The sequence below is a fragment of the Paroedura picta genome, chromosome 11, assembly GCF_049243985.1.
Source record: "Paroedura picta isolate Pp20150507F chromosome 11, Ppicta_v3.0, whole genome shotgun sequence".
NCBI lineage: Eukaryota > Metazoa > Chordata > Lepidosauria > Squamata > Gekkonidae > Paroedura > Paroedura picta.
Window position 1 is genome coordinate 40,465,169 of NC_135379.1, and position 25,685 is coordinate 40,490,853.

The 25,685-nt window shown below is 43.6% G+C and overlaps 3 protein-coding genes across 7 annotated transcripts in view; 2 read left to right on the forward strand and 1 right to left on the reverse strand.

The window, feature by feature from the left end:
* DNAJC13 (DnaJ heat shock protein family (Hsp40) member C13) overlaps positions 1-1,169 on the forward strand; it is a 65,455-nt gene extending 64,286 nt beyond the window's left edge. For all 4 annotated transcript variants that reach the window (XR_013225493.1, XM_077303938.1, XM_077303939.1 and 1 more), the window contains one exon: positions 170-1,169. Coding sequence is in view for 3 of the 4 variants with exons in the window: in XM_077303938.1 (XP_077160053.1) it covers positions 170-267 (98 nt within the window). In the remaining variant the exon portion in view is untranslated. The remainder of the gene's footprint in view (positions 1-169) is intronic.
* Positions 1,170-2,020: 851 nt separating this feature from the next.
* ACAD11 (acyl-CoA dehydrogenase family member 11) overlaps positions 2,021-25,685 on the reverse strand; it is a 35,615-nt gene continuing 11,950 nt past the window's right edge. The window contains exons 8-20 of the mRNA XM_077303941.1: positions 25,270-25,376; positions 25,013-25,139; positions 23,469-23,546; positions 22,364-22,502; positions 21,957-22,064; positions 20,867-20,965; positions 10,169-10,235; positions 9,094-9,179; positions 7,751-7,822; positions 5,715-5,869; positions 4,011-4,127; positions 2,941-3,050; positions 2,021-2,623 (exon numbers count right to left, since the gene is read on the reverse strand). Of these exons, the coding sequence (XP_077160056.1) occupies positions 2,509-2,623; positions 2,941-3,050; positions 4,011-4,127; positions 5,715-5,869; positions 7,751-7,822; positions 9,094-9,179; positions 10,169-10,235; positions 20,867-20,965; positions 21,957-22,064; positions 22,364-22,502; positions 23,469-23,546; positions 25,013-25,139; positions 25,270-25,376 (1,380 nt within the window). The 3' untranslated portion in view covers positions 2,021-2,508. The remainder of the gene's footprint in view (positions 2,624-2,940; positions 3,051-4,010; positions 4,128-5,714; positions 5,870-7,750; positions 7,823-9,093; positions 9,180-10,168; positions 10,236-20,866; positions 20,966-21,956; positions 22,065-22,363; positions 22,503-23,468; positions 23,547-25,012; positions 25,140-25,269; positions 25,377-25,685) is intronic.
* Positions 11,421-20,599, forward strand: ACKR4 (atypical chemokine receptor 4). Of its 2 annotated transcripts, XM_077303944.1 has the most exons (3): positions 11,421-11,600; positions 14,192-14,459; positions 17,750-20,599. In XM_077303944.1, exon 3 carries the CDS (start codon positions 17,758-17,760, stop codon positions 18,814-18,816), a length of 1,059 nt encoding a protein of 352 aa, XP_077160059.1. In that variant the 5' UTR covers positions 11,421-11,600; positions 14,192-14,459; positions 17,750-17,757; the 3' UTR covers positions 18,817-20,599. The 2 variants fall into 2 exon arrangements, with proteins under 2 accessions (XP_077160059.1, XP_077160057.1); XM_077303942.1 differs by lacking the exon at positions 14,192-14,459 and having other exon boundaries at positions 11,434-11,600; positions 17,750-20,596.

Genomic DNA, 25,685 nt, shown 5'->3' on the forward strand with positions numbered 1-25,685 from the left:
GGGACAAATTTTTTTTTTTAATCTGATAAAGATTGATGTGTTGTAGAAAGGTCAAACTAGCTGAGTTGTCTGAGCTAAAGAAAGAGCTTGAAATATATTCGGCTGCTCAGTTTGCTCATTGAGCTCCTTCTAAAAATATTCTGTTTTCCCTCCTCTTTTCCCCAAACAGGTCCTGGTGTTGCTGGCTACCTTACAGCAGGGAGGTCTTCATCTGTCCTGCCCAACGTCCCACCTCCAGTGGACCACGAAGCTGGAGATACCAGCTGAAGGACACGAAATACCTGTGCGAGTGAGAGACTCCACGGCAGCCTGGCCAGTGATGAGGAAGGCCCCCGTTCCTTGGTCTAAATCAGGGGTAGTCAAACTGTGGCCCTCCAGATGTCCATGGACTACAATTCCCAGGAGCCCCTGCCAGCGAATGCTGGCAGGGGCTTCTGGGAATTGTAGTCCATGGACATCTGGTGGTCCGCAGTTTGACTACCCCTGGTTTAAATAGTTGAAACAAATTTTGCCTGCCTTTCTAGTTTCACAACAGTGTTATTCCTTTTTCTATGAATATATATTTTTTTAGGGGAAAAAATTCACAATTCTATCACATTGTAACATAATAAAAGTACTTTGTGGATCAGCTTAAATGGGATACAGAAGAATTCTTTTTTTTCTTGCTGTACGTGAGCACATTTTTGTTCCTTTATATTTTTTGTTTACAAGACTGTGAATCAAACAAACACTTTTCCTAGTTTTTTGTATCTTATGAACTTAGCATGACTGGAGTTGAACTACAGTCTGGAAGAATTGGGCTAAATCACTTGATCCTCGATCCTCCCTTCCTCTCCAAGAACACTTCCCTCATCTACAAGCCATCCCTCTTGAACTTGGCTGACTTGATGTTTACTTGTGTCCTCGATCATTAACATTACCTTTCACAAGACCTAACAAGATATTTGTATGTATAACTGGCTTTACCAAATTGAAAAAAATTAAAGTGCAGCAAAAAAAAACTATTTAAAAAAAACATGTTATATAAAAGCATAGTGTAATTGTGATATGTTCTATACATTATCCCGTATATAAAACTTTCTATATGGAATGTACATTATACAGATCATTCATATGTACATAAAATTTTAAAAAATAAAGGGAACTGAAATCCTTGTTAAAGAGACAAACTTCCGTTATAGTGATTCTTTATAAACTTGTAGGATTTAGCTACCGTTTCTCTCTTTCCCTTGAAAGTGGGCAGCCTTTATCAGTGAGTTTGTCTGTTGAGATAAGCCAGGCAGAATCCGTTTGTGTAAAAACAACTGAAATTGTCACAGGGTCTCACGGAATCCTGGAACCGTACTGCCAAAAGTATATATTATAGCAGTCAATACATCTTATCAGTAAACTGCAGTGGAAAGCATACATTATGCTTTTTAAAATTTCTTTTCTTTATTATATTTTCGGTTTTTGTTTGTTTGTTTTCTGGGGGAAGGACCATTTATTTGTTTAGTTTTGAGGAAATATGATTACATCTTATTATTTCAAGATAGGCATTCCAAACATTGCATTTTACTTTAGATAAAGACTGCTCATGGTAATAATAATAATCATAATAGGTCTGTGACAAACAAAAGACTTTAAATGTGTGAAAGGGGATAAATTGGAAACATTTCCTGTGCTTAAAGACGAAACCAAAACCTTGGTTGAAAAAGCCTCTTCAAACCTCTTTGTTTGAACTAAGCCATGGTAGATCGCCCTGTGGTCTTCTCACATTTTTATGAATGGCTGACAATCTTGGTTTTCACTGAGGCAGCCAATGCCAACTGCTGAATAAGAAAATCTGTCTCCATGAAGAGGTCTGTATCTGCTTAATCTATTGTTGTCTTAAGGATGCTCTTCTGAAAGCCCTTGGGAAGATAAGGCAGGCTGACGGTAAATAGACCACCTGTATAGAAGATTTTATGCTTTTTTTGTTGCTGCAACAAAGGAAGTGGGCCACACCTAATCACAGATCAGAAAAAAATGAGCCCAATAGTAATGAAGGGGTGGAATGTATTAAGACAGGGGCACTGTAAAAAAGCAAAAGCTGCCTTGTTAGCAGCATTGTAATCTATCACCAATTGACGAGAGAACAGTGCATCAAACAGTAGACCTTTGGTTACTAAAAGACATAATAGTCTTTATTGAGATGCCCTTCCTGCAGTGGTATTAAACCCATTAGTTTCTGTATATATACTGTAAATCATGCTTGTATTTAAGTTCTGCTTGATATACATTTCCCACTGTTGAGTACGCTACAGAACACACTTATTGATGCTTCAATAAACAGTTTTCATTAATTAGTTCAATCTAGAACCAGTCTAAACTTGGATCTAAGCCCGTACCCATGTTACAGGTTTTATTAATTATGCCCAAATGAATTTTTTCGTTTAATAAAGGTTCTGTTGGTGATCACCTCAATTGCACTCTTTCACTTTACCACTTTTCTCTGCGTAGACCAGACCTAATTATGATGTCAACAATCTAGAGATGCGCAGTCAACCGCTTGGCTTGATCGAGAAGTTCTAGTTTTGCAATTGTTGAGAGATGAACTTCATCAGGCCCATCTGCTACACGTAAGGTCCGAATGTAAGCAAACCTGCACAAGAGAGTTAAGAGTTCAAGATCACATAGGAGACAAGTAGCTGATACCTTATGCCAGGGGTAGTCAAACTGCAGCCCTCCAGATGTCCATGGACTACAATTCCCTGCCAGCGTTTGCTGGCAGGGGCTCATGGGAATTGTAGTCCATGGACATCTGGACGGCCGCAGTTTGACTACCCCTGCCTTATACCTTAGACTTTTAATTTTGCAGCTGTAGAGAAGCAGCAAGCACAAGGAGTCTGAGGCTTCCCTTGACCACCAAACACACATTCTAGGATGTGAGAACACAAGCTGCCTGAGCCATTGACTTACATCTGAGCCAAAGGAAAATCTTCAGAGAAACCAGCACCTCCACAAACTTGAATGGCACAATCAATCACCTTAAGGACCGCTCGGGGTGCTGCCACTTTGATCATAGAAACCTGCAAGGATGAGATTTATGTTCCTTTCTGTATGTACTAGCACAGCAGAAGTAGAGTTACCACATTCAGGTGAATGGATTCGAGATTTTTAGCTGTAATATGCTAAGCTACAAGGGCCATATAGTTTAGAGAGCCAGATCATGGCTAGATTTTGCAGTTTCTATTCTGACCAGGTGGTTTTATAATTTTTTTAAAAACTAATTTTCAAAGCAATCTTACCCCCGTACATATTCAAACTTGCCAATAGACTTTATATGGAGCAAGTCAAAAATCGAATGAAATTGTGAAGATGAATAACCACAGATAACTGCTGGCTCTGATGGAACAAAAAGGTAGGATATGGGTTTTGCAGGGATGGGCACATGAGCCAATATTCAGCACAAACCTGGCCCAGTTCATAGCCCTTGAACTCATGTTAGGGGAAAGTGCCTTCCCCAAACACCTACCAGTTTTGCCCAATTTACTTCAGCTGTTCAGGTTCTTAAACCTAACAGCTCAGCAGGGTGGGTCAGTTTGTCAGCTGTTAAGTTTAAATGGCTATGAGCCATTTCCCACCCCCCACCCCCTTCCAAGTGAAGGGAAGCAAAATGGACCAGGTAAATGGCTGGCAGCCCTTTCAATCTAACATCTGAAGTAAAGTCTCCCAGTCACAGAGAAAGGGGGATCCGAATTGGTTCGGTTTCAGGAAATCCCAGTTTGGTTCGGTGTTCAGGCTCTACCCTGAACTGCAGTGTTTAGGTTTGGGTCCCTAAAAAATTAGCTTTGTACTTCCATATTGCTCAAACAATAACGTAAATGTATTCACAACAAAAGTAACCAGGAAAGTAAATAACAATCATTTTCTGAAGTACATAGAGATGGAACAGACTGGATGTCATTAACAGAAACATTGAACTTCCACCTCTGTTTAAGAATGCCCCCTAACTGTTTCCCCTTCTGTTTCTAGGCTCTTCCCGTTACCTCTTTTCTTGCCGCTTTGTTGCCCATCGTGTCTATGCAGCTGGCTGCTTTCAGCGTGAGCAATCTTGCCTGTTCGATGGCTATCCGACATTCCGCAATCCAATGAGCTACAACCTCCTAGAGGGCCGCGAAAGCAAATGGTGATTTTACCGAAAACAAAACGCCACCACCGCAAATAGAGGTAGTCAGGCTTTTAAGTCAGGTTTTTTCCCCCAACACAGATCAAAAGAGGTGCAAGAAGCCATCATAACATGTGAGATACTTTGTAAAACCAGGTCCATCAGTAACTGAACCATCAACGGTTGGGTTTTTTATGGTCCCAGTTCCAGTCCCCCCCCCCTTTTGGTTTCTGTTTCTATCGGTAAATGAAACAGGTATGTGAATGGGGAACCAAGGTAGGACATGAAGGGGCTTACCTACACTACACTTTGGAAGACTGAACTTTCAAATCCAGTGTCCTTGGCTTTATTGCTGTTGCAATAGTCATACCATTCCATTCATGAAGGGTTCATAGACATGCTAAAAGGGGACCTATATACTTTGAACTCGGCATGGCTACAATTCTGTTCAAAGTTGCCCCCTCTCAAAACTGCTTTTCTTTAAAGAAAAGGGCACCAGAGATTTGGCATATGCATTTGTGTGCATCAACCTTAATTATAGGTACAGAATAATAGTTGATGCTAGACAGGTTGGGTAAATAATGCCCCTTTTGCACAGTATCAGGTAAGCTAGTATAGCAGGAATCTTTTGTGAAGGCAGCTAAGTAGCTCCCCTGAAGCTTTTTGCAATGTGCTGGAGTTATAATTGTGAAAACATGAAGCAGCCTGATGTTGAATCAGAGCCTTCATCCATCAAGGTATTGTCCACTAACTACCTGATCCTTTAAGCTGAATCTTGGCCTTTCTGCATACAAAACAGGTGCTCTAAGTCAAATGCTCTAAGAAAACCATGGGGACCCAGCTTGGTATAGTGGTTAGGAACATGGACTTATAATCCGGTGAGCCGGTTTTGATTCCCCTTTCCTCTTCCACATGCAGCCAGCTGGGTGACCCTGAGCTTGCCACAGCAATGATACAGCTGTTCTGACCGAGCAGTAATATTATTATTATTAATTATTATTATTACATTTAGATTTATTTCCCGCCACTCCCTAAACGGCTCATGGTGGGTCACAATGTCTAAAAAACACCATTAAAACACCAATTAAAAGACTTTAAAATACTCCCAACATGGCAGAAAGACCCCATTCCTAACCCCTATTAATAAAGGGGGGTGGTGGAGAAGGAGGTTAATTCTGGGCCTGGAGGGGGCAGTAGATCTACCTCACCGACCCCAGCCTCAACCATAGACCTGGTGGAAAAGCTCCGTTTTATCAGAGCTCTCTCAGCCCCACCTCCCTCACAGGGTGTCTGTTGTGGGGAGAGGAAGGGAAGGCGATTGTAAGCTGCCTTGAGACTCCTCCTGGTAGAGGAAAGTGGCAAAGAAGAACCAACTCCATCTCCCCCAAGAGATTTCATAATTTCTGTCCTTTCTTAATGAGGCTTATAACACAACTACACTGTCTTGAGTTCCTGGACCTGAGTCATTGTATTGGCTACTCAAACCAAGCTCCCCTCCTGCCATCACGATTTCATGCACCTTTGATCTTAGGAGAGGGTTATGCATTATTAAAAATCATATGAAGTAAGATGGATGTGAACTCACATGCTGGTACAGCTTCTTCCCAAATGTCATCCTCTGAGCTGAACGTTCACATAGGATCTGGAGAGCCATTTCAGCCGCACCAATCGACCTCATGCAGTGATGGATACGACCTGGTCCAAGTCTCCCTTGAGCTATTTCAAATCCTCTTCCTTCTCCTATAATACAAGAAGGAGAAAGGGCAATCCTCCAAGTGATCATTTTCCTTTCTGGGGAGGAGTCTACTGTGCACAGCCTTTGTGGAATAATCTGGGAGCAGAAAGGGTGCTGTGACTTAAACTTGGGGAACAAAGGCCACCATCTCCAGATCATCAGTGAAACTCATTGTGTGGCTTGGGGTGAATGACCCCCCACCTCAGTCTGACTACCCAGGAATCTCATCCTGAACTCCCGGGCATGTATGTGAAGTAGGGTTGTGTGTTCCGGCACGCTTCAGCCACTTTGGCAAACACCGAAGCCCGAGATGGCCAATGCCACGGCATGGAGGGGCGGCACCAGTGGTGGCACACAAGTTAGCATGGGAAGGAAGGACTCCCTGGAGAAGAGCCTAATGCTGGGAGCGATTGAGGGCAAAAGAAGAAGGGGGCGACAGAGAATGAAGTCACTGGCTGGATGAAGTCACTGAAGCAGTCGGTGCGAGCTTAAATAGACTCTGGGAAATGGCAGAGGACAGGAAGGCCTGGAGGATCATTGTCCATGGGGTCGCGATGGGTCAGACACAACTTTGTACCTAACAACAATGCAACACAAGAGTTGCAACATTTACAAAGAATGATAAAATTCATAAAGTTCCATTCCATTTACTTTGATGTTGCAAAATGCAATATAGAATACCAGTTTCTACAACCCTATGTGTGACTGAATTTGAGTGAGTTGGATCCAGTTGTCTTTTCAGCTCAATCTCATCTAATTCTCCTAACTGCTGCCCCCATCCCACAGATCTTGAGTCTATGCAGGTCTCAGTCTTTTTGGCGGCCAAAGGGAGCCTTCCTTTTTCACCAGTGGAAGAGCTGCCTGGATCCAGCTCCTTGACTCAGACAAAACTGTTAGCTTTCTCATAATTGCAGTTCTGCAAACACAACACAACCGGTCTGAAACAGGAGACTCTGGTTTGTTTCTTCTTTCACTTAGCAGTAACAAATCTTGGCAGCAGTTAACAGATGTAAAAGTTATTCAAAGCAACAATATTCAACAATATCTTTCAAAGAACATAACACAAATTTTTGGTCAAATGGGATACTTGTGCTAAAAATGGGCATGCTGGTTTCAAAACTGGAGAATAACGAGTACTTGATTTTAAAATAATCAATCTGGTAGATAATTTAAACATCAATCCAAGTTTTAGACCACTATCAAAAGGCCTTGTAAGAAGGAATCACATAAGAAACTTGGGAGGAAAAGACCTTTAAAAAGAGAGACAGACTTCTGTCTCCTATCTAGAACATCGCATGAGAAATGTGCTGGTGTCAGGAGTAGATGTCACAGGATTGCAAGGATATAAAAACTAATGTTAAGACATGGGCCAACGACAGAGAACAATGGCAGAGCTGAACTCCTGTTGATACATAAACAGATCTGTTCTCTGCCCACCTCTAAAGTGGCTAAGAAAAGTGTTCAAAATACAATTTAAAACTTGTGTGCATGCATCAGAATCACGTGGATGAACCTCTGCTTTGGGATTTAAACCCCTAGGGGAGAAAGGGCTCGTTCATCCTTGAAGGTTTGGTCATGGGATGGATCCAATACCTTCTGGAAACAGAAGTACTTTCTCCAGTGGAAGGTGCCTTTCACCTGTCGGGTCTTGCAAGAGAAAGAGATTCCCTCCACTGTCGGAAAGTTCCTTTTTCTCCTGCAACAGACCTGCAGGATCCCACCCCCTGTAAGAGATGTACCCAGCCTTGGTTTCCTGTAGATCTGTGACATGGCAAGATCCTGCTGGTGAAATTCTTTCCCCCCCCCCCTACAACCACAGGAAGCTGCGTCAGAATCAAGCACAGGGATGGCAGAGCCCTCCCTGGAAGGGGAACGCCGAAACTTACCAAGAATTAAATGGGAAGCAGGTACTTGTACATTGTCAAAATGTACTTCAAAATGCCCACCGTGAAAATAATCTGCAACAGTAAAAAAATGAAAGTAAATGTCAATATGTAAGATTCAGTACTTCTCATAAGGGCAAGGGCCTGGGTCCAACAACCTGCTCATGCAAGGACTATGGATGTTCTCTGCTTGCCCCTTTCTTGAGCAGTCCTCTCTGGTCCCAGGAAAACTGATTTGCAGGGTCGCAGGTCTCGCATGCATTAGCCATACAGGTCAGTGGGGTTTCAAGAACTATGATTTTATACATTTACTTGTGTGATAGCCCAGGTAGGAGAGCACTTTCTCCTGAACTAGAATCAGCCATAAAAGAGCCAAAGGGTTTTATTACCTCTGTTTGCCTACATCCTCGGTGGGCCCCAAAAGAAAAGCCTTCCCTGAAATCTCCAGGAAATGAAGAAGAAGAGTTGGATTTTATACCCTGCTAGTTTCTGCCCGAAGGAGTCTCCAAGTAGCTTACAATTGCCTTCCCTTCCTCTCTCCACAACAGACCCCCTGTGAGGTAGGTGAAGCTGAGGGAGTTCTGAGAGAGTCTGCTCTGTGAAAACTGCTTCTAACAGGGCTGTGATGAGCCCAACATCATCCAGCTGGCTGCAGGTGGAGAAGCAGGGAATCAAACCTGGCTCACCAGATTAGAAGCCGCTGCTGTTAACCATGACGCCAAGCTGCCTAGATACATTCTAGCTTCTTAAACCCTCCCAAATCTCCTTTCTCTTCAACATCTCAACTTCTAACTAGCAGTATGAGCTGACTGTTTCATTGTCTCTAACCAGGAAGGCCATTAACATTGTTGCATAAATCTGGAGAGCAATGGACTTTCCCATCATTTGCCGGTTCTCCGCAAACAGAAAAAGAAATTTGTTTCTAAGCTAAAGGTGAAGGTTTTCCACAGTAAAAAACCTCCAAAGTATTTCTCCAGTGATTCAACATGTAGACAGCTATTCTCACATACTGGAGGAAGGTGTCCTTGCCAAATGGGATGTTACTCCCCCTGGGCCTTGTATACAGAGAATTAGCAATTTTCCTTTTCCGCAGCCGGAGGAGGAGGAGGAGGAGGAGGAGGAGGAGGAGGGTGGGTGGGTCAGCAGCAACAATATTCATTGGGTCATCCCTGAGGTTTGCTAGATTCGCAGACTTCTGTCTATGTACTAGAATTTGCTTGCAGGGGTTCATGGGAATTGTAGTCCATGGACATCTGGAGGGTCTCAGTTTGCCCACCCCTGTACTAGAACATGGTTTAAACCAGTTGGATCACTAAAAATCACAGTGAGCTGTCAATCTTACTTACCAAAATAACCAAAGACGGAAAGAGGCCGTATAATTTTGACTCCGGGGGTATCCATCGGCACAATAATCATGCTGTGCTGTTTGTATCTAATATAAAGGCAAGAGCAATATCAGATGGTGAGTTTTACTCTCTCTTTTTAAATATACGCTTCATGGTGTGTAGGAAATGGGACGCTCCAGATACTAAGATGATTTATAAGCTGCATTTCCTGTGATCTGCATGCAGCAGTTGCCTCTGCCTCCTAGGAGGGGGCATTCCTCAGCCCTTGGTGCCAGGAACCAGTGGAGGGGGGTCTGAGTCAGCATTATCCGGAATCAGCTCTGGGGCAGCCAGGCAGAGGCAGGGTTACCGACATCAGTGGCCCCAGATGCAATCTACTTGCCACATGCCTAATTGCAATGAATTTTCAACACAAAAAAGAAAACTTAAAAAAAAAAATCAAACAGGCATGACAGTTCCACAGGCAAGAGTCTTCTTCTTTTCTTGGCTTTCTAATGGGGTGGTTTCTGGGCCTGAAATCAGCAGAGGGGGTTAAGCTACCGCTGTTTTCCCGGGCATGCTGCAGCCACAAACAGAATACTGTGGTACTTGATGGGAAGGCACAAAGCTCCCATTACATGTGCAATGCAAAGAACTTGTGTTGTTCCCCAACAAGCAGAAGGGCTTTGTGGATGTAGAAATGGAAACTGCCCCACAATTTTGGATTAGCTGATCCTAAACCATTTGTGAATCAGATACAATCGCTGGAGAAAGTGCCATTATGAGAATTTACTGCCGCGGTACTCAACCTGGGGGTCCCGACCCCCAGGGGGGTCACCAAGGCTGCTGCCACCATGGCAGCAGCAGCCTCAGTGACACAAAGGGGAAGGGGCTGAGAACCATTGCTGGTGGTGGCGGCAGCGACGACCAAAAGGGGGTTGTAGGGTTGCGCACGCTGCCAATCATGGAGGGCCGAGGTGGCCAGCATGGCAGTGGGTGCGGCGGCAGCAGGGGTTGATAACCACTGGTTTAATGTGTTATGTGTCTCTTTGGCAGCGGACATTCTGGACATGTCTTATTGTAACTCATGTCTTACCTGGATGCTGAGGTATTTTTGTCTCTGGCCATCACAATTGCAAATTTGCAATTCGGATTCCCAGCTCCTAAAATATAGGGGACACAGACAGACCTTAGTGAATAAGTTTAGGATTGGATCTTAAGTCTCCAGTGGTAATCACCTTAATTTGGAAATAAATTTCACTAAAATCAGCACCGCTTACTTTCAAATAAATGTGCATAGTTCATAAATGCAATCCACAGCCCAGATAAATTCCTTGGGGATTTTACCCTTATTATACTTGACACCTAGCCAAAACCAGGTTCAAGTTAATACCTCTTGAACACATTAACTCTTCAGCCTATATTGAGGCAGACAATAACTTGCTTAGAACATCATTTTCTGGCAGGTACCTGGCAAGAGGGCATTGGTCACAAATGGCCCCAGCAGTAAGCATTCAAAGAATTGGACAAACAGGTCTTCTAGAAATATGTAGATCGGCATTCACGAGTATGTTGCCACATTTCGCCTCACCCACCACAAAGGGTGTCTATTGTGAGGAGAGGAAAGGGAACTGTAAGCCACTTTGAGCCTCCTTCAGGTAGAGAAAAGCGGCATATAAGAACCAACGCTTCATCTTTTCAGACACATGGAGAGAGTGGGCTGCAGTTGTTTCAGCTTGTAAAGGGGGAGAGGCTTGTAAGTGCCACAGGAATGCTGCTAGTCCCCAAATTTAACAATATGCAGATTGTGCCCTTAAAGCATGAAATTTTAAAAGAAAAGTAGGTGGTCTGTTTTCACCTTCTTAACCATCTGGGATTGATGAGCAATAGGGCAAAAGTTAATCAGTAGATTCCAATCACTTGGAGGAGCCAGAGGGCAGCTCTTAGCCACGCACCTTTCCCCACAAGGCCCCAACAATGGGGCAGGAGCCTCTCAAGTGATTTCACGCCTCCTGTTGGGGGGTAGATTGGGCCAGTCAAAGGTGAGCCGTGGGCGTCTGCTGGGCTGTAGTAGACCCAAGGAGCTGTATTGCCATGCCATTCCTTGACGGCAGCCAGTCTGTACTTTTAAAACCTGCTTTAAGAGATCTATCTTTTAGACAAATCATTATGAACTGAATTCCAGCCAGATTCGGCTTATTTCCATTGCCTTAGGACAACTGCTTGGCACATCCATAACTATACAAGTTCCTTGCCACTAAGTGGTTTTCCAAAGGGGGCGGGAATGTCATTCAGGTTTAAGGCAAACTAACGTCCACCATGGCTTGTGTGCAACAGCTGGTTTCCAGGAAAGAGCGCACAAACACTGCTAACAAATTACGTTGAAAGGAAAATACAGTTCCATGCTGGAAACCAGAGGCGTGGTGGTGCTGGAAGGAAGACAAAATTCTTGAGTCAGTACACAGGGACTGCATTCCACAGACGGACGGGCCTCCCCACTGCGGCTTCTACTATCGGAATAAGACCAGGTCAGTCTTTCTTCCTTTAACATTTGTTATGCTTGCCAGTAAGTCCTAGGAGGTCTTGGTCAGGAAAGGCCATGGCGTGCGGCATCAGGGGGGAAAGGGAAGTGTTACTTTACTGTAAGAGTTTCCCCTCGTGCAGAACTTTACCTTCCCGATAAAAAAGAAATGGCATGAAGAAGAAAGGAATGAGGTACTTTAGGGGGGGAGAGCACAGCTGGGGGCTCTGGTTACGCTGCTGCCAGCCACTGGGAACCAAGCCTGCTTCTAGACCAAGGATTCCCAACCAGGGGTCCAGAGGGGGGGGCACAGCTTTCCCTTCCAACATTAATTGACTTGGCCACAAATTAGGAACTGGCTGCTTCCAATGCTCTCCCTCTGTCATCTCCCCCCCCCCCCAGCATGAGTTCTCTCATGCTTGGGAGGAAGCCAAGTCTGTGTGCCTACTCCTGCCTTAAATTGCCTCCTGTCCCCCCCCCCCGCCCCGTTCAGTTCTCCTCAAGTCTTATGTTAACGCGGGTGGTCATGTCATTTCTGGTGACATGTCACCTCCGGGGGGGGGGAGGGTAGAAGAAGAGTTGGTTCTTATATGCAGCTTTTCTCTATCCGAAGGAGGCTCAAAGCGGCTTACATTCGCCTTCCCTTTCCTCTCCCCCCAACAGACACTCTGTGAGGTGGGTGAGGCTGAGAGAGCCCTGATATTCCTGCTTGGTCAGAGCCGTTTTCTCAGTGCTGTGGCGAGCCCAAGGTCACCCAGCTGGCTGCATGTGGGGGAGCAGAGATTCAAACCCGGCTCGCCAAATTAGAAATCCGCCCTCCTAACCACTACACCAAGCTGGTAGGGAGGCATGGCCAGACAACATCACTTCTGGGGTTCCTCAAAGCATGAAGAATTATTTCAGGGGTTCTTCCATGGTCAAAAGGTTGAAAAAGGCTATTCTAGGCAGACGAAAGAATCCTGGATTCAACATTTATTATTATTATTATTATTATTATTATTATTATTATTATTATTATTATTATTATTATTATTATTATTATTATTATTATTATTATTAGACTTTTAGACCGCCACTCCTGGAAGGTTCGTGGCGGGTTACATTTAATAAAAATCCCAATAAAATACTCCGAAAAATAAAACAATATCCTAACAGAAACCAACATCCAAGACATATACGGCAACATAACACAACTAAAATAACCCCCCTAAAAAACCAACTCCGGGGGTGGCATGGAAAACAATATCAACTGCCCGTAGAATAGTCCAGGAAGGGGGTCCAGGTCTTCCTGGTGCGCTGGCCTCAACCATAAACCTGGCGGAAGAGCTCCATCTTGCAGGCCTTGTGGAACCCCGAAAGATCCCGCATGGCCCTTAGCTCTTCCAAGAGCACATTCCACCAGGTAGGGGCCAGGACCGAAAAGGCCCTGGATCTGGTCCTGGTTGAGACCAAGCGCAGGGTGGCTTTTATAGAGAAGAGCTGATATACACACTTTATTATTATTTAATTAATTAATTAATTTGTATACGACCCTTCTGTGCAGGCTCAGGGCTTCCTATGTAGTTCATGAAGACCTGATTGGGAATGGCAGAGGTATTAAAATAATGCAATCCGGAGCAGCGTCCTACCCTTCAAGCCCAATTCATTACATTCAGCTTTGAAGGGTGTCATCCATTGAGGATTGCACTGAAAGTCATCTAGAAAGTTCTTCTTTTTACTTACCAAAACTCATCCACAGCAGCCCTTTCGAACTAGCATCCTCTATGTTTGCCGTGGTACACTAAAGAATTTTAGTTAAACTCTGAACCAAAAAAGTGGGACTTGCAAAGGTGGGGGAAAGCAGATAAGTTTTCTTATCTATTTTCTACAATTCCTCAGCCTTAGCGACTCAATTGTCTTACCTTTCATGGGAGGTCATTCCCCTCTCCCCATGAATGGGAAAGTGAAACACACATACAGGGCCCAGGTGACAAAATGGAATTTTCCTGAATTTCCCCTGGTGTGTTCCTTGTAATTCTTTTCTGTACTGCCGCAGGAAAATATTCAAAGGAGGGTTTTTTTTTCTCTCCTCCTTGCAGCTGGTGCAATGCTCAGTGAAACACCCAAGGTTGTGAGGCTGTTATTTTTTAATCTCTATGACTTCCTTGGGGGATCCATTTCACCTCCGCAGGGAAAGTATGTTTTAAAAAACGGGTTTAAGTTCTTTGAAAACTCAGTCGGTTTTCAATGCAAATTTTGTTGTTAAGCAAAACTTTGTCATTAATTAGACAAATGGTCCCAAAATGAGTCCCAGAGATTATGGCAGAGGAATTACAGGTGCTGACCAATTCCATGCCCGACTCCCACCAGGAATGTCTCTCATTCCTTCTGCATCTCAGTCTCCCTCTGAGTCAGAGAGATATACCCCTGAGGGTCTGATCCAGACAGTTCAGATGCCACAAATACCACATAAGTGGAAAGTCGAAACAAAGGGACCATTATGGTGTGAGTGGAATCCTGCCAGTGCAAGCCGTCTCAGGGCAATTCTGTGTTTGGGATAATATACATTTTAAGTGATCACTTAGTGATCACTTTACTATTTTGTGATTTGCCTTGCAGTTTGCCACAGGGCACAGAAGGTTACCACATTCCGTATAAATATTCAAAATAAACAAAGCTAGCGTACAGCTCCACCTGCTTTGATACTAGTCCCAACAAGCTATTGGATAAAGCTTTTCTGTACATGCCTTCGGTACAACCATCCAAGTCAATCACAGCTCTTTACCTAAAGAGTGAGGGGTAACAATAGCAGCCAACACTTTCACCAGGACCTTGATATCTTGGAGTCAAGTCAAACACAGCCCCATCAGCAGCAACAGCGGGCTCAGTGAGTTGAACCATGCTTAAATTCATTTGTCTCAGTGCAGTTTATGCAATCATATAAGCATCATGTGCTCCAGTGCTCATGAGCAAATCACTCCCACACTGGGATGGGTGTGGACTGACAACTGTCCCATTTGGCAGTTTCCCCTTGTGGGTCACCATGCCAGATGGTCTCCTGATCTTTGAGCCTGCCTTGCCGGAGGATGAGGGAGGGATGAGAAATTCCCTTGTGTGCTCCCTTCCATGCCCTTTGGAGCCCTTTGGACTCCAGCCTTTGAAATCACTTGGAAATCTTGAAACTCCGTCAACTACTTTCCAGCCCTGCCTCTCTCCGTACAAATAAGGAGACCCCAATGGTTTCCACCAATGGCACGGAAAAAGTGGTCAGCCAGCATGGGTGGATGCTGTTCATCTGTCTACAGAAAATGCTCTTTAGTAAGAGAAGTGCTTTAGGATCACAGCCTTGGGCTACCTGGCTTTTCTCAGGAGAGAGGAGCAACCATAACATCACTACCCCAGGAAGGGAGGACAAGATAGATGCCAGCACAGCTTTTCACTTGCAGGAATGTTTTCACACTTGAGTGGAGATGCATGGGGCCAGCAACAAATGGTAAAGTGATAGCCATTAATCACTAACCTAGACAGTTTTATTTCTCCAATGGTTTTGTGAAGTACAACTGAACTCAAGGGGACTGATTGGCTGTTTTAGCAAAGAATTATCATATGGCTGAATTTGGATGTTGTGACACAGATTACTATTTTGCCATAATTAATTTATGTCTTATATTTCCACTGCTATGATGGCAGTTCATTATGGCATTCATTGGCAGGGGGCTCCTGGGAATTGTAGTCCATGGACATCTGGAGGGCCGCAGTTTGACTACCCCTGATTAAAATGATACTACAGTCTTCACAAAAACAAACTCCTAAACCTTAATGCCTTGAGAGCCGGCGTGGTGTAGTTGTTAAGAGCAGCAGCTCCTAATCTCAAGTAGTGGGTTTGATTCCCCATTCCTCCACATGTAGCCCACTGGGTGACCCTGAACCAGTCACAGTTCTGAGAACTCTGTCAGTCCTACCTATCCCTCAAGGGGTGTCTGTTGTGGAGAGAGGAAGGAAAGACTCCTACGGGTAGAGAAAAGCAGGGTATAAAAACCACCTCTTCTTCTTAATGATATATTTGCTTTTTTTAAACGGCTTCCCACAACAGGCTGCATCCTCAAGGGAACACAATAACCCATCAGGAAATGGAAATCGTGCTCAACCAAACTAGCTCAGTTGAGTTCTTTGGCCAGGAGCCACATTTTCAAGGACAGAATGTAGATAACGAAGTACTGCTTAGGTATTCCTTCATTCTCTGACTCGTTACTCTTCATTTTTAAATACTTTCCTGTTGTTTCTTTAAGTTCTGTGAGCTAGTTCTGTGGGCAACAGCAATATTGCTTAGAACTTAATCCCCCTCAAAACAGTAATCCTTTCTTCTGTATGGATTTGGTTAGCATTAGGGTTGGACTAGATGTTGTGTTAAAGATGTGGCTGTTGACTAGTCCTCTACCAGTTAAGAAGAAAAAATTGTATTAAGCCATTGGCCATCACAATCGTATCAAAACAAGGTCATACAGTATTGAATATAGCCAAACAAATGGTATATGTAGGTATGCATAAAATGGTCAGATCTAAAAATAGTGTAATTAATAAAATATAGAGATAAAATAGGTATTTTAAGAGAAGACAATCAAGCATTAAAAGTGCTGTTTGCATAAGTTGGACCTAGCTTTTCTGGCTGCCAGTGCAAAAAGTGCCACTCTACTGGAGACATAAGGGTCTTTCTCTGACAGCAGAAAGGTTGACTTCTCAGTTTTTGTAGTGCCCAGGATAATAGTTTCCTAATAATTTTTTTTCTCAGATTATCCTAGAGAGTTCTCTACCATCCTCCATAGTGTCTTCATATTACTAGTCCTACACATCCTCCATAGTATTCAGCATAGTACCTGTCCTTGTGTCAATGAAGTTCTGCATTTCCCTGGTCTCCCTTTCTGTCACTAGCTGTGTGGGGGGTTGGGTGGGATGGAAACCAAATTAAACATTATGTTCCACCAGCATTTCCATTCAGCCTTGCCCAGTTCCTCCTGAATGGTTCTGTAACATCCAGATCCCATGATTCCCAGAACAAACTTTTCTGGTAGCCATCCTCCCTTCCTTTTTCATGATCAGTAAAGCCATTGGAGCCAACCTTAAGACATCACCAAGGGAGATTTAGCCACGGAGCTGCTGTCTTCAGCAGTAATTATTGGTGTTTTCCACTCAGGGATAGGATTTTGTGGTTTTCCTGTTGCTGGTGAGGCCACAGATAAGATGCAGCATCAATGGATCTTCCACATATTGGGTTTCCGCACAGATTTCCTGCTCCAGTCCCCAGAAGGGCCTATCTCACTTTCCATCATCTGAGCCACCAGGCCAGCAATTTCCAGCTTCGAGAAACCCCAGAAGTGGTGACAAGTCCCTTCTGAGAAGTGGGCGTGGAAATAGGATGCGGGAGCCAGCCAAGCAAATCTATCGACCATTAACCGTTTCCATTGTGGAGAAAGAGACTAGGCCGGTAGAGCAACAGGGGAAGTGGGCTCCAGTGGTGTCTACTGATGTCAGCATCCATCTGAACTTCCAGGGAAAGCCACATACTTCCTGCACTAGGCTTTTGTAGCTTTCTGTTTCTTTGTTTTTAAAGTAAGTCTCTAGCCTCCTTCCTTGTGAAGCTATGCCCTTTTCCTTATATCTCTGCAAGGGAGAGGGATAGGGTGCTGCTTTGTAAAATGGAAGTTGAGCGTTCAAAGAGCCTGCTTACACCTGCTGCTACAATGTTATGTGATATAACAATATTCTAGCGCCGTTTTTTTTTAATGGCAATGGGAGGAAATGGTAGCTGCAGGGACAGCTCAAGGGAAAATGGCTGCCACGTGGGACAGACATTTCCCCATCCACACAGCAGCCATCTAGGGTTTACTGTGACCTCCCCCCAAATTTTGGAGCAAGGCAGGTTTGAGAAATATCAGAGGAAGGCCAAGGAATCCTCAGTATGTGCGCAGATGTACCGCAACAGTATGGGGAAGCAGGAAAGAAACCTGCTTCCCAAAAGCAGGGAACTCAGGGCAGGTAAGCCCTGTGGATGACCCCCATTGCAATGTCTAGCTTGGCCTATGCCTTTGATCCAAGTATCATCCTGTATTTAAAAAGAAAACAATGTAAGTGTTTCAAGATGGAATTAACTTGGATTATTTTTTTTCTATCAACAACCAGCTTCCCCCATGGAACCACATATAAATTCTTCAGATTACTTTTACAACGAGGAATGGAATGATACTTTGGAATATGCTTTGTATGAAGAGATATGTGTCAAAGAAGAGGTAAGACACTTCAGGAAGTGGTTTCTACCTGCATTTTACTCCATTGTTTTCCTCGCTGGATTTGCCGGAAATTCCTTAGTGGTTGTGATCTATGCCGTCTTCAAGAAAACCAAGAGCCGGACGGACGTGTACATCATGAACTTGGCCATTGCTGATTTGTTATTGATTTTCACTCTCCCATTCTGGGCTGCAAACGCTGTGCACGGATGGGTGCTTGGTATCGCATTGTGCAAAATCACCTCTGCTATGTACACCTTGATCTTCAGTGCCAGAATGCAGTTTCTGGCTTGCATTAGCATAGACAGATACAACGCCATCATCAAACCCCGGAGTCATCAAAGAGTTACAACGCAATGCAGCAAAACGTGCTCCGCCGTCTGGATAGCTGCCATGTTGCTATGCATTCCCGAGCTAATTTTTAACACAATCGTTCAGCTGCATGGCAGATCTGAATGTCTCCCTACGTTTCCCAGGAGCCTTGGGGTAACACTTCAAGCAGCCATTCAAATCTTGGAAATCACTCTGTGTTTTGTCTTGCCTTTCCTCATCATGGTGATCTGCTACTCAGCCATTGCCAGAGCTCTCCTTCAGAGCACCAGCGTTAAGAACTCCCGTCCCCTGAAAGTTCTTGCGGCAGTCGTCTCTGCCTTTATCCTCACCCAGCTGCCCTACAACGTTGTCAAACTTTGGAGAGCCCTAGATATTATCTTCCACCTGATTACGGATTGTGGCATAAGCAACACCATCGATGTTGCCTTCCAGGTCACAAAGAGCATCGCCTTGTTTCACAGCTGCCTAAACCCCATCCTGTATTTTTTTCTGGGAGCCTCTTTCAAAACGTATATGGCGAAAATAGTGAAACGTTATGGCTACTGGCAAAGACAGCAAAGCACAGCGATTGAAGAGATTCCCATGGGCCATGAGGACTCTGAGGAGCTAACAAGCAGCTTCACTATCTAGAAGCCTGGAAGAAGGAGGGTCATGACTGTAGTCCCTGCAAGCTACTCAGTGCATAGATGTTGAAGGCTGACTTAGAGATAACAGAAAGTACGTCCTCCTTGGCAGGGAACTGCAGCTCAAAATGCTTGTTTAAACTGGTAGAATGACGCAGGCCAAGTCAAGCAGACATCTTGGAGCCATCTGTTTCCTGAACATCCCTTGCATGGCACAGCTTTCTCACTCTCCCTTTCAGTTTATTGTACAATGTATTGTCTGATTTCTAACGCCTACTCTATGAGCGATTGGTATGTGAGTGTCCTGCATAGTTCAGGGGGTTGGACTAGATGACCCATGAGATCCCTTCCAACTCTATTATTCTATGATTCTAGGAGCTGAGGAATGGAAAGATAATGTAATGTTAAACACCTGGGAGGGGATGCATGAGAGATGTGCGCATGTGGAGAGGATGGATCAGAAGTACCTGAGAAGTTACTACCTGCAGGGCTGCTTTTTCTCTCTAGCTGCCTGGATCAGGCACAGTCAGAGTATACTTTGTTTTGAGGTTTTGTTCCATTTATTGTACCTAACATGCTGATGCTGCAATGCAGTCGCTCTTCCTGCTCCTGCCAACCAGCCATGTGGAGTAGAGAATGGTGCAATTGTAACTAGCGTAACTGACTTGCTGACTTCCATGGAATTAAAGGGTGGAATTCTGTTGAGCAAACGCTGGCAGGGGCTCCTGGGAATTGCAGTCCATGAACATCTGGAGGACCACAGGTTTGACTACCCCTGCTGTTGAGGACTGTACTGTACACAGAATAAGTTTTGCTGCATGTTACAGATGCTGCTTTTAATCACAGCTGTAATCTTATTTTCTTACATGAGCAGCCACAATTAAAGCTGGCACTCAGCTGCATTTTCCAACTGCAGTATTTTTCCAGTTATTATGTATCATGTAGTCATCTGTTTTCACATAGATTTTTATCACCATTTCCCAGGAATTTCTTTTTTTAATCAGAAGGCACAATGTATTTCTACATTTTAATACAAAAAAATTACATCAGAAACAGAACATAGTCAGGAGCATAACTAATTACCACATCATCCCAGCACAAAAGTTGTACATGCGTGGGACAGAGGATTGCGACTTGGACTCATGCATCCACCCACAGAGTGCATGGACCCCCACTGCATGTAAAACTTAATGCTGTGATTATACATGGACCTGTCACATATACTGTTGGATTGCTATCTTTATAATGACTTTAGAGAATGCCTTATAAAAACTATAGAAACCTTGTTTAAATAATTAGAAACTAATCTACAAACTATTAGCCGACCTAGATTACAAGGGCACAGAAAAGGTGGCGATTCTTTTGGCAGCAGTATCCAAACAATGGAAATTTAATCTGAAGAAGGACAACGATACTGATATGCCTTGGGACTGTTCATAATACTGGGCAGTATTCATTAATATTTAGTATTTTAACAACTGAATTATGTCAGTAAAGGTATTTGATTGAAGAAAGAGAGAAGAGGAGTTAGGGTTTTTTTTACCCCGTTTTTCACTGCCAGGAATTTCAATTGACTTCCCTTCTTTTCCCCACAACTTACAATCGCCTTCCCTTTCCCCACAACAGACTCCCTGTGAGGTCAGTGAGGCTGAGAGAGCTCTGGCTGGACAGCTCAATCAGAGCTGTGATGAGCCCAACGTCACCTAGCTGGCTGCATGTGGAGGAGCTGGGAATCAAACCCGGCTCATCAGATTAGAAGCTGCCGCTTGTAGCCAATACCACCACACTGGTTCTTGATTGATTGATTGATTGATTGATTGATTAATTGATTGATTGGTATGAACCAACTTATAGAACTAGATCGTCTAACACGTCAGCACAAAAGGTCTTTTCTAAACACAAATGAAAGCCATCTCACTCCATAGTACTGATGCAGCAGAAACAGGAACACAGAAGAAACAGGTTAAGAGGAACAACTTTCACTGAGACTCATTGCAGGATTCTTTATCCCACAATAACGGTATCAACCCATAGGCTCCAAGAAAGGTTTTACTCACCGCTGCTCCACCACTTCTTCCCATGAATGATATATCTGTCTCCCTCTCTCTGAACGCTGCATTCCATGTTGGCAGCATCGCTTGAAGCTACATCTGGTTCTGTGCCAAAATGAAACAAGAACATGATGCATAACTAACAAAACAACAGTGCGGCCACGAAACGCTCGCCAGATCAAACAAATACGTCAACTTGTAGATTCCACTGAGCCTACATAGTAGATTCCCTGATAAACACTTCTTTCTAAAACGGTCCCAGTATTCCATATTATTGCCCTTACAGGATGTCCATGCTCCCTGACAATCCTACACATGCAGGGGGTGCTTTGCAAAAAACAAAACAAAAAAAACCCTTAATGAACATTTTTTAAAAAATATATAGAATTAGTACAGATCAACACATTCAATGTTGAAACATACTGATCCAAATGCCATATAAAGACTTTTTTTAATGGGAAAAATTGAGGAGGAATCATGGTCTAGTAGAAGAGCCTCTGCTTTGCACACGGACAGTCCCAGGTTCAACCCCTGGCATTACCAGTTAAAAGGATTAGGTAGCGGGCAATGTGAAAGACCTCCACCTGAGACCCTGGAGAGTTTCTGCCGGCCAGAGCTTGATAGGCTGATTCTGTAGAAACTTCATACAGGTACTCAGTAATTTCCTTCCACCACCCAACTGGTTGACGTATTAAAGGCTCAGCATTCTGCTAACTGGCTCTTGAATATTCCTAAGAAAATGCAGTGATTCAGGATCTACCAAGGATTCTTCTGTCAGATTGATTCTGCCACATACAAACATTGGATGAACCATAACTTTTTAACACACTTTATTAGCAGAGCAAGATTCAAGTCCAGCATCATCTTATAAAGACCAACCAAAATATTCGGTGAATAAGCTTTCAGGAGCCAAAGCTCCCTACACTGATTTAAACATATGCGGGAAAGGGCAAAGAAGACTTCTTATTGGGTTGAGGTTACATTTGTTTAATTGCAATAAATTATTACAATGCAGTTAGGAACAGAGAACACGGTCTCCCCCCCCCCACCCACACACATCTGCTTCCTACTTTGAAAATAAACCAGACACCATTACCTGTCATGCAGAAGCAAGAGCTAATTTCCCCGTCAAGCAGAGGCTCCAGCCATTCTTTCTTCTGGTCTTCTGTCCCATACAAATGCAAGACCTCCATGTTTCCCGTATCTGGTTGATATAAGAATGCTTGTTTACTGCTGTTCCTAGACTGTTTATACTCTGGCTCAAGTGGTTCCACAGGAATGGTGGAAGATTCCTTCCACCAAAGGAACATTCTAAAGGAAAACTTAAGTTTCCTGCTATTACAATGCTTCTTCCCAAGTGCCGCCCCCACCCCCAGCCCCCAAATCTCCAGGCATTTCCCAATCCAGAGCTGGCAATGCCAGGAAGGCTCCACTGTTGGTGGAATGGAAAATTAGGCTCCAGGTCTCTGTCCACTGTATACAAGATGTCAGAATTTGGCTAACCTGGTGCATGACAGTTGAACACCTCAGGGGCAAAGTAGCACTTGCCAGTTTCTTCAGCAATCAGGGCATAATCCACCTGGCCAAGACCACTAATAGCTGGAAGGAAAAGGTTCCAGAGCCCTTCTGATTTTGCCTTCTCCTGGGGGAAGAGGGGGAAAAAATCAATGAAACGATTACCCATGATGTTAAACAATCATTTTCCTGTGTTATGCTACAGATCTCATGCTAGCAGGAAACTCTTCTGATATGCATTTAAGAATAAAGAGCTTCCAGATGGAAGAGTCAGCTTGGTGTAGTGGTTAGGAGTGCAGACTTCTAATCTGGCAAGCCAGGTTTGAATCTGCACTCTCCCCCACGTGCAGCCAACTGGGTGACCTTGGGCTCACCACAACGCTGATAAAGCTGTTCTGACTGAGCAGGAATATCTGTTGTGGCGAGAGGAAAGGGAAGGTGGCTGTCAGCCGCTTTGAGACTCCTTCGGGTAGAGAAAAACAGTATATAAGAACCAACTCTTCTTCTTCAGTACTATCAGGGCTCTCTCAGCCTCACCCACCTCACAGGGTGCCTGTTGTGGGGAGAGGAAAGGGAAGGCAATTGTAAGCCGCTTTGAGATTCCATAGGGTAGAGAAAAGCGGCATATAGGAACCAACTCTTCTTCTTACTCTTCCATAAAATTCCTAGTTTAAAAGGAAAAACATATTGCAATAGTGCAGAATATGGTTGGAAAGTGTAGCTGGGGACATGCCTACTCGAGGCCCCTCCACTTCCCACCCCCTCCAGGCCCATCATTGGCCATAGGGTCGGGGCAAATTAATATGACCATATGTGGTCATATCACCCAATAAATGTTGAACAAATTTTAAAAATATATTAAAAAATCAATTCACTCCCACACATTAAGGAAATCCTTCCAAGGGCTGTCAGGAAAACCCAGGGTTTCATAAAACCCTGGTTGAGAAAACCTGTTCTAGCCTGCATCAGGATGATAAAAGCATAATTTATGATAATTAGAATAAGAGCCACACACAAATTTTAGAAACCTATTTTAATGTAAAATGTGCACATCATACCAGCTCCATCTTTCCATGGGTTGAAAGATTCATACCTTCAGTTTTGCAATCAGCGCAGGTTTTTTCCATACGTCTGGTGAATTTTTGTTCCTGGCATAATACTCTGCCATTTCCTAGAGGGGGAAAATACATCACTTAAGAATGCTCATGAGGTATTACATTTGTAGTCTGTCTTCTCCATAGAAGATTAAGTTCAATTTCTCTGTATTTCTCTTCTGTCGGAAAAGATGATGAGTCATAAGTGATCCAATGACACGGGTCTTGAACAAGATCCACAAGCCCCTGTCCTCTTGGTCTGACAGGACTGAAGGCAGCAGTCACAAAAGACCCAGGACAGAACCAGCTCTACCAGCCACCGAAACATGAACTTTGAACTGGAGGGGAAAATCACAGATGTCTCCTGGGATTATGAATTCGAATGCCTCATTGCAAAAACGACCTTAATACTGATAATTTCATGGTTGCTGCTTTTACAGTTTTTACTTTGCAGGCTGCATCCAGCAAGTCTCTGGAAAAGCAGCATATCCTTTTCTACATAAGTAATAGTACTAAAGATTTGTGCAATATTTTGACTATTGACTGGTATAACCGTAAGGAATCAGTTGTGTAATATTATCTTAACACTTTTCATTCAAAGAGTCAACATTTGGGGGGGGCAGTTTATGTTGGACTCCCTGGAGAAGAGCCTAATGCTGGGAGCAATTGAGGGCAAAAGAAGAAGGGGACGACAGAGAATGAGGTGGCTGGATGGAGTCACTGAAGCAGTCGGTGCAAACTTAAATGGACTCCGGGGAATGGTAGAGGACAGGAAGGCCTGGAGGATGGGTCGGACACGACTTCGCACCTAACAACAACAATGTTGGGCTGCCCAGAAAGAGGGTTGGGGCTGAGATATGACGCAGGTGGAAGGCAACAGGTGCAACCTTGGACTGAAAATAACCCCAATATCCAAGGGGACTTTCAAACGTATGTGGCTTGTGGTCCACATGCATGCTCAATGAATGATGCACATGCTCAGTTACTAACAGTGCATGCGTATCGCTGTTTTTTCGTTCTTGCGGCAAGATTGTGGCTAACAATCACAGTAGAGCGGGGCTCCTAGAACCACAGGGCCTCAAGCATGCACTACATGTGCTTTGAGTAGTAAGCAGAGGTGGCAACTGTATGCCAAGGGGAGCTAGAACTGATATTTTAAAGAACTGTGTGGAAGAGACCAATTTGCACAGGCAATTCATTATTCATTTGAACCAGCCAAAGTTCAATTTTCTGCACAACTTTCAATGATACCGAAAACCTAATGTCCTGTGTATTCATTCAATCCCTTGGAAACTTTCTGCCAATAAGGATAAAACTAAATTCTATCTCCAGGATTGTAAATGTCAGCTAAGAATTAAAAATGGTTTATGTCTTTGTTCATGAATGTAGCTTATAAATGAATGAAAATTTTATATAAAATATGGCTTGGTTATATTTTCATTCCAAAGCTTTTATATCGAATAACCTCCAGCAAAATTAAACCCCCTTTCTATTAGTAAATAGTAACTGGATTTGAGCCTATGTTATGTTTGGCATTTCTTACCTTTTGAGCTGGAAAAATGTTCTTCTCCATGAAATCCTTCACCTTCTGAAGCACTTCCTTACCCTTTGGAGATTGCTGGAACAATTCTCCCACATTATAGGATTGAAAGCCTGTAGTAAATGATGTCCTAGAAAAAAAAACAAGATGGGTTAATAAGCCTTTATCTACCTGGCCTTAAATGTGCACCAAAATGCAACAGCCTCAACGGATCGGAAGGGAATTAGTTCCATCATTAAAACCTTCTGAAACAGCCTTACATTGTTGTGAGCTGCAATCCTCTTTCTGCCAAAGGTTTCACCAGACTGCCAAACTCATGGCTGTTCTCCGCAGCAGAATTTCCCAAGAGATATCTGGCATAGATACCCTAAAGAACAAATAAGACAGATTCATGGGATGTATCCAGCAGCTCCAGAGCTGGAATTCCATATGTCAGACTGTTCTGGTTGTTACTTCACTTGAAACATGAAAAAAGAAAATAAATTACAGATGGAGATAAAATCCCCCATATTCACTCACATGAATACCTTACCAGTGGATTTGTTTGAAATGCTAACATGACATCACAGGTAGGGCACAACTATTTTGTACAAACTCTCCCAAGAAGCTATAATTTTGCCATGACAATTGGTAAGATCTAAATTTGGAGCCTCTTGACATTATGATTTTTGTCATA